Source organism: Coregonus lavaretus (assembly GCF_964263955.1).
Source record: "Coregonus lavaretus genome assembly, chromosome: 39".
Classification (NCBI taxonomy): Eukaryota; Metazoa; Chordata; class Actinopteri; order Salmoniformes; family Salmonidae; genus Coregonus; species Coregonus lavaretus.
This window is the reverse complement of record NC_140026.1, coordinates 22,276,130-22,288,720: the sequence shown is the minus strand read 5'-3', so window position 1 is coordinate 22,288,720 and position 12,591 is coordinate 22,276,130. Positions and strand designations below refer to the sequence as shown.

Sequence of the window (12,591 nt, the reverse complement as noted above, 5' to 3'; positions counted from 1 at the left end):
ATACCAAGACAACTATGTAGCTAGCTAACTTTACACTAATCAAATCGTTCTGTTGAAATGTATTTAGTTGCTACAGTACTGCTAGCTGGTATAGTTGGCCAGCTAGCAGTGGCTGCGGTGTTGCTACCCGCTAGCTAGCTATTTTTAATGTATACATCTCACCATGTCTACCTCTCCAGTGTTGTTCACTCTTTTCCCCGATATTACCATCTGTCTTCCCTTCTGCTACCTCTCCTTCTCTCTACATGTCAACTTGCTATCATTCTCTTTCACACCCTCCTATCCCTCATCTCCCTCTCTCTTCCCTCTCTCTCTCCAGGCATTTGTGTAATTAAGTATATTCCAATGTTGCTGGTACACCAGCTTTGACAGCCAAATTAAAAATGTATTTCTTCGACTGATTCCCAAACAAGCAGAATGCACCCCCCTCTCCTCCCTATCTCTCCCCACCTCCCTATTCCCTCTCTATCTCTCCGCAACTCCATGTGAGCCTCACCTTGGTAGAATGATAGGATCTCCCGAACTCTCTTCTCTCTCCCGCCCTCATTTGACATATTTTACACAGGCACCTCAGCGGGCAGTCTACCCAATTCATATCTTCTCCACAATGGGAAATTAGTCAGGTGTGTGTGTGTGTGTGTGTGTGTGTGTGTGCACGCGCGCAAAGGTGTGTGCTTGTGTGGTGTGTGTTTGAGTCTGTGTGTGTGAGTTTGCTTGTGAGTAACAGAGAAACACTAATTTGCAGGAGTTGGTGATTACTTCTGTCTTGTTTGCTGCTCTTGCTCCCTGTCCTCCTCCTGACCTGAGAAGTGAAAACAGTAGATGAAGTAGCTGTTGAATACTGTTGAAGTACTGCACCTGTATGTCAACTACAACAAATAGTGTCAGCAAAATAATTATTCCTTTTCAAAAATGACCCTGCTCCGAAACAGAAATTAACATTCACACCTGCAACAACCCCCCAATAAACAAACCCACAATACAATTATATACAATTATGGCCAACAACCTCCTCCATTCACTCTCTCTTCCTCTCTCACACACACACACACACACACACACACGCACATATACACACACACATCTACACACATACACACACATACCTCCCCACACACACACACGCACATCCGACGTCCTCAGCCCCTGAGAGCATCAGTGAAAGTGATTATGTCTGGGCCAGGCTGACTGCAGCGCTGCTTAGGCTGTCCGAGTTTCTCAATGACAAAACAAATCAATCCAGTCACCCTGAAGGAGACGAATGGCCCAGCGCTAGTGCTAGCCGTGAGAACAGTGAAAAGCATAAGCCGATATACGCCATCGGTTCAGACAGACATTCTGCCTAGGGCGCGCCCCCAAAGTTATTCCTACAGAAAACGTGTCCCTGTGCCTTTTGGCAAAAGTTGTTAAATAACATCAGAAAATAGAAAAAAACTGCCAATCTTATTACAGGAACTTAGCCTTCTGTATCCATCTAAACATTATTGCTGTCTTACCTCTAAACTCTCTAAAGTTAATCTAAAATTTGATTACCGCTCATGTACTTACTATATTGTAATGTCGTCAACATACAGTGCATTCGGAAAGTATTTTTCCACATTTTGTTACTTTACAACCTTATTCTAAAATTGATTACATTTTTTAAAATCCTCATCAATCTACACACAATATCCCATAATGACAAAGCGAAAACAGGTTTTTAGAAATGTTTGCAAATGTATTAAAAATAAAAAACAGAAATACCTTTTTTACATAAGTATTCAGACCCTTTTCTATTAGACTTGAAATTGAGCTCAGGTGCATCCATTTCCATTGATCATCCTTGAGATGTTTCTACAACTTGATTGGAGCCCACCTGTGGTAAATTCAATTGATTGGACATGATTTGGAAAGGCACACCTGTCTATATAAGGTCCCACAGTTGACAGTTTATGTCAGAGCAAAAACCAAGCCATGAGGTCGAAGGACCTCCCTCTGGCATCTCAGATATCACAATACCAGCAATTAACCCGTTCCTTTTTTTGAGGGACTGCAGCATCTCATCCTCCTCCTCGCCCACTTTCTCCTCTCCCTCTTTCTCATCCTCCCCCTCCTCCCTCACTCTCTATGTAACACCATGAGTTGAGTCCGATCACTGTGGCTGGTTTGTCGACTGCCAAAGAAGAGTTAGCACGGATTATTAGCGCCGCTAATCCATCCTAATGACAAAAATGTGAGGTCCACAGGGTAGAACCTCAGGAGTTTAGCTACCGGAGTTCAGACCTGTGTTCAAGTAGTATTTGTTGTTTATCAAATACTTTGGCTGGGTTTGCTTGAGATATGTCTGGTGCAATGCAATCAATAGAATATCAATAGAAGTGCAAACCCTGCCTAGCGCTCCGGGCAGGCTCATTCAAACGCTCAATGAGTTAGCCAAGCCTGCAGTCATGATGGAAAATATGTCAGCTTTACAAGTGGAGTCACAGTATGGAGGAAAGGGGAAGCAGAGATGTGCAGCTTTTGCAGTGCCGCTTGTATTATATGTTGAAATGGGAGAAGTGAGTTGAGGCACTCCCCAGTTCTCATGTTAAAAACATTTCAGTGAACCGTGAGATTTCAGCTGGTCCATTTTTGTTGCGGGCTTTGCAGTACCTCTGCACTGCCTTGAGATGAAAAAAGAAATGGGAGCCTGTGCTGGGAATGGCAACCTTTCTAACACTCCTCTACAATAACTTTGGGCTTGTGTGTGCGTCTGCGAGCCTGCGTATGTGCACATTTCTGTTTGTGAGTGTGTGTGCTCTCCGGAGTGTGTTCTCACCCTCTAAAAGTGGTGTTCTCGCACACTTCAGTGGTTTCACAGTGTGCCACCTTTCCAGGGCGGCTAACACCATTCCTCCGATGACAGCCATCAGGATAGTGTATGGACCTGTCAGAAAAAACTGCAGGAAAGAAACACACCTGAAGACAGCTTAAGAAACTATCCAGAGTTTTAGCACCGACTATATCATGAATGCACACACGAGAATGCAGACTTTTAGCTTAATGTCTGTAGACATCTACTGTTAATTTATTCCTTTCATCCTGCGTCTTGATATCTCCAAGAATGCTGTTGTGAATAATTGAGTTTGCTAAACTATGAATCACACATTCACACAAACAAACGCTGCACTTCTTTTAAAGTCTATGGTTAGTCATTTGAAAATGACAGTGACTCTGTAGCATAATGGATCTTGAGATGCTAAATTCAATGTGAAGGGAGTTTTGAATAGTAAGGCAGTGTAAACTGTATGAATACATTGTCTTTCCGAGAAATCCAAAGAAGGCTAGACGGTATCGGTATTCAAAGAGTAGTTTGTCTTACATTAATTTTATTCACATTGAAAGTCCCTGACGCATGTGTCAATGTCAAAACCTATCAATATAAAAGTAGGCAGTTAGCCTTTGTATGCATCATTTTTGTCTTTCCCAAATTCATGTTGTGTCTATGATTGCTAACATAGCATACATAATGTGAACATTAACCTAAACATTAGCTGACCATACTAAAACCCAAAATGTCTCTATCGCCTTCCCCCTTTCCCTGTAGGTGGTGTACAAGAATAACGACTTCAAGCTAGAACTCTCCCGGCTAGCCATCGAGCGGGACCCTAAGATCAGCCTGAACGGAGATCTTGTCTTCCGCTGCGAGGACGTGGCCGCCCTGGACCCCGTCACCTTCGAGTCCCCCGAGTCCTTCATCGCCCTGCCCAAGTGGAACACCAAGAAAACAGGCTCTATCTCCTTCGACTTCCGCACCACAGAACCCAGCGGCCTGCTGCTGTTCAGCCACGGTCGCCCCCAGGGTCCTAAAGAGCAGAAGCCGGGTCGAGACATGAAGTCAGACTACTTTGCTATGGAGCTGATGGATGGGTTTCTCTACCTGCTCATGGACATGGGGTCGGGGAGTATCAAGTTGAAGACGAGTAATAAGAAGGTGAACGACGGGGAGTGGTGCCATGTGGACTTCCAGAGGGAAGGAAGGAAAGGTGAGGATATGAACATGGAGCTGTGTAACAATACCTTCCTAATGTTATGGTTCTGATGAAGTCCAATGTACACACTTGTAAACTATTGCATATATACAGCTGTGTATATTCTACACAGGAGGTGCTGAGGGGAGAACGGCTCATAATATTGGCTGGAATGGAGTGAATGGAATGGTATCAAACACATAGAAACCATGTTTGATGTATTTGAGACCATTCCATTAATTCTGTTCCAGCCATTACTATGAGCCCGTCCTCCCCAATTAAGGTGGCACTGGCCTCCTGTGCTTCTGAAGTACTTTATTTTATAGAGAACACGTGTACAGGCTATGAATATTTGGATGATCTTCCTGTGTTTCAGCCCTGTCTAAAAGCATTCTCCTACACACCTCTCCACCCCCTCCTCCCACCTCTCTCTCAGTCCTGTCATATCCATCTCTTCTCGTACCATCCCCTGAGGGGTGTGCATGATGCATGCATGCTTTCACATAGGCACTTATGTTTTTGTGTGTGTGTTGTGCGTGTGTGCATGCCGTGTTACTATAGGGAGTCTCTCTGATCACACTCCTGCCCCTCCTGTAATTGCTTTTTAATAGACAATTAAGAGTGAGTCGTAAATCATAGCCGGGTGCCACAAGAAGAACCCAGGTCTCATCCACTCTCATCCACGCTGCATTTTTCTGGGTTGTTTCCCCTCCACTCAACCGACTATAGCCACAACACAAACACACAAGAACATACAAAAGCACTCTCATTCAACATACACTCAACCACGGTCACACACACACAAAATCCCATGCACTCAATCACACTTGCACGCAAACAGAAGAGTACCAACATGTAAACAGCCTTACTAACACACATTATCTTGCCTAATGCTTCAGCTACATTTACACACACCACAGGTGGCCGCTGGCACCTTAATTGGGGAGGACGGCTCATAGTAATGTTTGGAACGGAATCAATGGTATCGAACACATCAAACACATGATACCATTCCATTCACTCCATTCCAGCCATTATTATGAGCCGTCCTCCCCTCAGCAGCCTCCTGTGACACACACATACAGTACACACTCAAGGTTGGGGAGTAACTGAATACATGTTATCAGTTGCATGGAATCTGACTACAAAAGAAAACTGTAACTGTAATTGGTGACGTTTTGAAAAACTTGATGATTACTTCTTGGATTACTTTTAATTTCTGAAAGGATGTTTGCTGGAAAGAAAAACATTTTGGCACCTTACTGTTTTCTCAGTGACATTCAATTGAGCACTGTACACACTTGACATGATGCATATACCCCTCATCTCACCTCTCTCCTCCTCTTTATCCCAGGCTCCATCTCGGTGAACAGCCGCAGTATCCCCTTCAACTCCAACGAGGGCAGTGAGATCCTGGACCTGGACAGCGACATGTTCCTGGGGGGTCTCCCCGAGGCCCGCTCTGACCTGGTGCTGCCCCCCGAGGTCTGGACCGCCCTGCTCAACTACGGCTACGTGGGCTGCGTCCGCGACCTCTTCATCGACGGCAAGAGCCGCGACGTGCGCCGCCTGGCCGAGATCCAGAGCTGCCCGGGCGTTAGCAGCTTCTGCACCCGCGAGCTTCAGAAAAGGTGTAGCAGCACCCCCTGTGGGAACGGAGGCCTGTGTAAAGAGGGATGGAACCGCTACATATGCGACTGCACCGGCACCGGCTACCTGGGCAGCAACTGTGAAATCGGTGAGGAGAAACAGGGAGACTGGGGAAGGGGAGGAGTGGGGAACAGGTGGTGACAAAACACGATGGGGACATTTGGTGGCAGGCGGTGGAGATTAAGTTAGATTTGGTTTCATGCTTACAAGTGTTATTATAGCCAGCAAGTTAAACCTAATCATAATAGGCTTAGACAATAAGACCATATTAACTTACCCCTGTGCTACTCTAAAGCATCAACCAGCTGCAGTGTGGTAAAAGGACATTTGAAGGAGCCTGCGTTGGCTTGGCAGGGAAGGGAAGCTAGCTGACTGAACTGCTGGGAGGTTGGGTGAGGCTTGGGGAGCTCGGTTGAGCGACGATGCTTACTGTCACCATCTGGGCTTGTCACACACATCCAGGTGGTGCAAGGCTGCTCTCTCTGTCTGTCTGTCTGTCTGTCTGGGGGTGATGCAACCTGCTAGCGGCTACGTGTGTCTAATCCATTATAATTCGCTGTAGGCTGTTTGTTGTGTCATAGCATCAAAGGAAAGTGGTAACATCTCCTTTGAGGTGAAATTAATACACAATTTAGGGATGTTGTGTTGTAGGCCTATCAAAGGTAACGACACAATAGAGAGTCTGGATTGAAATTAAGGCAGTGGAGGAAGTGAAGGATTTACGTGTAATGGACAGTTTACGAAGTGAAAGACAGTTTAGTGTAATATTTTTGTTCTTAAAATGGGCCGGCTATGTTTTTCGTGGTGCTTCCCTGCCATCTAGTGTGGCAATTTAATACTGCAAGGGCGTGAAAGCGAGTTATGCTTGGTTGTCACAAGTCACATAGTCATTCTTATCCAGAGCGATTTACCGGAGCAATTAGGGTTAAGTGCCTTGCTCAAGGGCACATCGACAGATTTGTTCACCTAGTCAGCTCGGGGATTCGAACCAGCGACCTGTCGTTTACTGGCCCAACGCTCTGACCAGTGTGGCCTAATGCAATATTTGTGTACGAGTAGTGTGGGACTTGGTCTTCAATAATCCAGTGAGATTGGAAACTAACCTGAAGTATTTATGTCTTTATTTCGAAAGAGCAGTCATTCGGTACCAGTTTAGTTCTATGTTTTTGTTTCTCAAATGGGCCAGCTGTGTTTTTCATGGTGCTTCCCTGCCATCTAGTGTGGCTATCTAATACTGCAAGGGCGTGAAAGAGAGTTATGCTTGGCTGCCACAAGTTTGACCAATATTTGTGTGTGAGTAGTGTGGGACTTGGTCTTCAATAAACTAACCTTCTGCTATTTCATTTAACAGAAAGTAGTTGTTTGCCAAAAAGCGATATGCTATGTGTTACAGTGGATTTCAGTGGCCTAACCAGTAGCAGCATACAGTATTTGGTTTGTGCTCCCAACCATATGCATCTAAAATAAAAGGCAAGTACGCAGTCATGGTGAATCAGCCGAGCCCATGGCGACATGTGTTGACCCACATACACTGCCCTCCTTAGGCAACTCTTCAGAAGTTATCTAGTCAGCCTCAGGGGGTGCATTCATTGTTTTTTCTGAACATGTCTATGATGATGTCAATGCATCTAAAATATATCTGCTATTGTTTGTGTTAGAGTTGGTTTCACTAGTTTCTAGTAAAGACACGTTGCTAACCTTGGATGTCCTTTCCGCACTGGGTGTCAATGTGTATTGGTTAATCTAATACTGTATACTGATCTCTATTCTCTGATTCTCTTGTTCATGTATGTGTGTGCGTCTGTCTGTCTGTATCTTAATGTGTGTCTGCTTCTGCATTTTTTCCCATACCTCCACCCCCTTACAGAGGCGACGGTGCTGAGCTACGACGGCAGCATGTACCTGAAGATCATCATCCCAGGCACCATGCACACTGAGGCAGAGGACGTGGTGCTAAGGTTCATGTCCCAACGGGCCTTCGGCCTCCTCATGGCCACCACCTCCAAAGAGTCCGCCGACACCCTGCGGCTAGAGCTGGATGGTGGCAGGGTCAAGCTGACCGTCAACCTAGGTAACCCATGGCAACCCCACCATGACCTTGGCAACCCCATTCTCGTGCCCCTTCTGTCAAGCTCCATCTCCACCCCCTAAACCTGAGCCTTTGTCTGTTACTGCAAGCCTGTCTCCAGTCTCTGCCTCCCTGGGTAGATCTACTCCTGTACCCCCTCTGCTTACCCCTGGTTCTGTTTCTCCCGTGGTCCCTGCGGAGAGACCACTAGCCTGAAGATAAAGGGGTTTAGTTGTTCACACACTCCTCCAGTAGGGGGTACTATAGAGAATGGTAAAGCTATAACGGTCCATATACTACTCTGACATTGTTCTAGATGAGTACAAAAAATAAAGAGACTGGAAGGCAGTGATACAGAAACATATTACCCTACAGCACTAAGCCTTTGTCTATAGTTTGGACTCCTGGCAGATTGTTGTGACCTATGGCACTGATAACGGTGCCCACTGCTTTACGCTCCATCTCTTGAAGGGAGAGCGCTCAAAGCAGGAGTGGGGGAAAAACAAGGCCCAGGTGCATCCTGGGATACAGGAGTGTGGGCCACCGACTTAGAGACATGAGGTGGTAGAGGAGAGGATTGTTCCTCCAATAATGCCACACCGTATCCATTCCATTCATCTCTCTCTCTCTCTCTCTCTCTCTCTCTCTCTCTCTCTCTCTCTCTCTCTCTCTCCTCTCTCTCTCTCTCTCTCTCTCTCTCTCTCTCTCTCTAACACTCTTTACTTCCCCTCTCTCTCTGACTCTTTCTCCATTTCTCTATCACAGTCAAAGTTTCTCTCATCTCTCTTTGTTCTCTCTCTCTCTCTCTCTCTCTCTCTCTCTCTCTCTCTCTCTCTCTCTCTCTCTCTCTCTCTCTCTCTCTCTCTCTCTCTCTCTCTCTCTCTCTCTCTCTCTCTCTCTCTCTCTCTCTCTCTCTCTCTCTCTCTCTCTCTAACACTCTTTACTTCCCCCTCTCTCTCTGACTTTCTCCATTTCCCTATCACAGTCAAAGTTTCTCTCCACTCTCTTTGTTCTCTCTCTCTCTCTCTCTCTCTCTCTCTCTCTCTCTCTCTCTCTCTCTCTCTCTCTCTCTCTCTCTCTCTCTCTCATCTTTCATCTCTCATCTCTCACCTGGCCAAGGCTCAGAAGATGGAACTTTTCATCCCTTCAATGGCCTGTATGTCTGCGGCCCTCGGATCAAACAGTCAGAGAGACCGGCTCACAGCCCAGGGTTGTCCCACAGCTACACACACACACACACACACACACACACACACACACACACACACACACACAACACACACACAACACACACACACATCCTGTGATGTCGCTGACTCTGCCTTTGCCATGCTGCTCAGCCCTGTGCCAAAGGACCCACACACAGACCCAGGTCCACCTTGGCCCAGAACAATCAGCCCCCGCTAAACACATCGTTTATCTTAGCTAATGAGGATAAATGCTAATCCATAGCGCTAATGTGTCCAAATGAGCCAGATAATAGTTTACCGAACACCCTTCCCTAGTTCCTCTTCTTAATTTCTGCTTAGCTCGCTCCCAAACGTCTCCAAATCACACCATACCCAGAGGTGTCATATCCACATCAACATTTATATTCATAGCTAGTTTAGAGGAAATTAATTTTGTCTCAGTTGGAGGTGGAATCGTTTTAGAACCAGAGGAGGACTGCTTACCATTTCCCCTAAAATAATTAAAGATTAGTTAACTGATCAATATGAAACAGTGTACAGGGACACTGCATGATCAGATGATCAATATACAATTATTTGGTTTAATTGATCATTCTGCAGTCTGTGACCTAGACACATGTGTAAATAGTAATACATGTTGTTCTTTAGTTCAAACTCAATCACAATCACATTGACCGCACTCACACAAGCTGTGGACAATCTTATTTTTCATTAGGTTATTTTGTCATTGAGGAATGAAACATTAGCTTTTAAGTATAGTATCAGCCACAGAATCCCAATAACAGTGAGCCTGGTCCATGGCTGTTTGAGTCCACTATTCTGTAGCGGTTGACGGCTCGAGACCACACCTCAGCCACAGCCACATGCACACGCAGCCTGTCGCCACCAGAGGGCAGAAGAGAATACTAACTCTATAATAGAGCTCCACCATTTTACAATGTGCTATCAGAAGACATGCATTTCAGAGAAACCTGTGTAGAATAAAGCTGAGTTAATGTTTGTATAGCATATTCTAGCATATCTAGAATATTATAGCATATCCTGATATAGGTGTGTGCACTTGGCTTATTGTGGCTGGAGTGTGCAGATCACCCTTTCCTAATATTGCGGCTGTTGGTTTCCATACCCAAGGGGCTACAAAAGGCAAGCTGTTTCTAACCCACAATCACATAGCCAGGAAGCCATTGTTTGCACTCGGTTAACCCATTTCTGATAAAAGCCACTATAGGGAATAGGAATAATGAATACACTTAATAATCAATGACTCTCACTTGGACTAACATGTCCGTGTCTGATCTGGTGGATGACTATCTGTCTCTCCAAATCTACTAACACAATGCATTTCGATCAAAGACGACTTATCTGTGAGCTATATCCATTATTTCTACGTTCAATCGCACACATGATGTCATACATGTAGAATTTATGACCTTGATGTACGTGTTCCTTATGTATTCTTTGTCTATCTAGCACAAGATATCAAGAATCTGATCAATCTATAATGTACATTTATCATCCTCAGCTTATTGAATGGGCTTTGTTCCCTTGCCATGGAGTGCCACCAAGTAGGCCTACAGTGTTATAGAGCTTCATTGTACCAATGATTGAGTGAATAGCTTGCCTTCTGTAGCGCATTGGGACTGGGTGGGTTTTGAAGGGTGGATGGAGGGAGGGGTGGATGATGGGGGGATGATGACGGAGGTGTGGAAAGGAAAAGGGTGATCCTGACTCGTAGCTCTGTCCCCGGATGGTGGCCCCTAGCAAAATGCCTGGTTGTCTGCAGAATGTACCTTGAAGGATGTAAAATGTTATTATCTCTCTCTCTCTTTTCTTCTCTCTCCTCTCTCTTTATTTGATTTGATCTCACCATCTCACTCTCTCTCCCGCCAGATTGTATCAGGATAGACTGTAACCTCAGTAAGTGGTTTATATGCATTTTTACGACTATATCACTATTCTACTGATTGTGCCACTGTCTTCTGTGTAATGTGTCCCTCATAAATGCTGCCTTTCTCCTTACTTCATAAAAGTACAACTCTATTACTATATCTCTCGCTTAGCTATCTCTCTTTTTAATCAATTCTCTTTGGTTTTACAATACCCTATCTTATCATTCTGTCCTATTTATTCTCCCTCTGAGACTACACTAGGATTTTCCTTTTCCATTCCATTATATATTTTTCTTATCAATCCCCTCTCCCATTTCCTTCTTTCAATTATTTCTCCCATTGTTGTCCTTTTGACTGTTAGTTTCATTTTATTCCCTCCTACTCATTTCAGTAATAGCTTTGTAGGAATATCTCTATCCTTTCCCTTTCCAATCTACACCCTATCACTTTCTCTGCTCACATACTCCAACACTGGTGAATTCACACCTACTATTGGGTGTTCGTATGACTGTACAGTTGTTAGATCTCACCCATAGCTGACTGTACACACAGGTAAAGCTCCTCTGTATTGGGGACATTGGGTGTGTCCGAAATTGCATCCTATTCCCCTATAGTGCACTATTTTTGACCAGGGCCCATAGGGCTAGCTATTGCACTATATGGTGAATAGGGTGCCATTTCAGACACAGCTATTGTGTTCAGACAGTCTGTGGCAGCCCTTGCCAACCCAGTCCTTGGGACGAGTCCTTTTACATATTTGATGTATTCCAACACCAGCACACCTGATTCAAATGAACAGGGGCATGCTGATGAGTTTATTCGTTGTAGGTGTGCTGGAGATAGAATACATAATGCGAAACGACTGGTGGGCCCAGAGGACTGGGTTCAATGGCAACTCCATTGAGGGCACAGCCCCCTAGAGTAGTCAGACATATTTATGAGAATAAACTAATGCATTTCAGCGCAGGGTGAGAGAATGACAGCAAACTGTCACTGTTAAAATGTCAGCAGACGAAGTAAGTGCAGCCCCAACTATGTCAAATGAGAAACCTGCTTTGTGTGTATGTTGTTCGTGTCTGCCTGTTTGTATGTCTGTCATTGAGTGCACAAATGTATACATTTTTTACAAGTATCTGTATGTATCTATATTTTTCTGTGCTACAATCATTCCACATACGCAGAGCATAAATATGTTCATGCCATTTCTACAAGCATACTGGCAGAGTCAGATGATGAATAGTGTCATTTACTCTATTGCTGCTGCATGACACACATTCAAATAATCCCTGCCAGGGTTTGAACACAACATGCAACCAACCCAACACTAGATGGCACAATAACACATGAAGTAGAGTGTATTTCTGGAAATGGGTTTAGAAGAAGTGTTAGTTCTATTCCAGCAGAGGGCAGACACACACAGCCATCTCTCAATAAATAGCAGAATAGCCTATTTATGGTGAATCACGTTTCTGGAAAGTGTGAGTTCAGGAGAGGAATGATAGTACAGTAATTTGAGAGAACACAGAAATAACTATCCAGGTTATTTTCCCTAAGACATCGAAAGAAGTTGATTAGCCCGTGGAAGCTCAACTTGTTCTACTCAGCTCAGATTCAATCATATTTCTGCTATATATCACATATTCTAATGATATAGCCTGTATGCCAATTACTCCTTATGTGACTCAAATTCTGCCCTTAGTCATATCCTGTAACCCACTGCGTCCCAAATGGCTACTTTTGACTAGAGCCCTAAATGGAATAGGGTGCCATTTTGGACGCAGAATACGGTACAGTGGGGAAAAAAA

General features: G+C 44.7%; 1 protein-coding gene across 5 annotated transcripts in view; it reads left to right on the top strand.

The window, feature by feature from the left end:
- Nucleotides 1–12,591, top strand: part of nrxn2b (neurexin 2b) — an 863,757-nt gene that overhangs the window by 407,533 nt on the left and 443,633 nt on the right. For all 5 annotated transcript variants that reach the window (XM_084156410.1, XM_084156411.1, XM_084156413.1 and 2 more), the window contains 4 exons: nt 3,566–4,004; nt 5,344–5,727; nt 7,507–7,710; nt 10,788–10,814. In XM_084156410.1, coding sequence (XP_084012536.1) covers nt 3,566–4,004; nt 5,344–5,727; nt 7,507–7,710; nt 10,788–10,814 — 1,054 coding nt within the window. The remainder of the gene's footprint in view (nt 1–3,565; nt 4,005–5,343; nt 5,728–7,506; nt 7,711–10,787; nt 10,815–12,591) is intronic.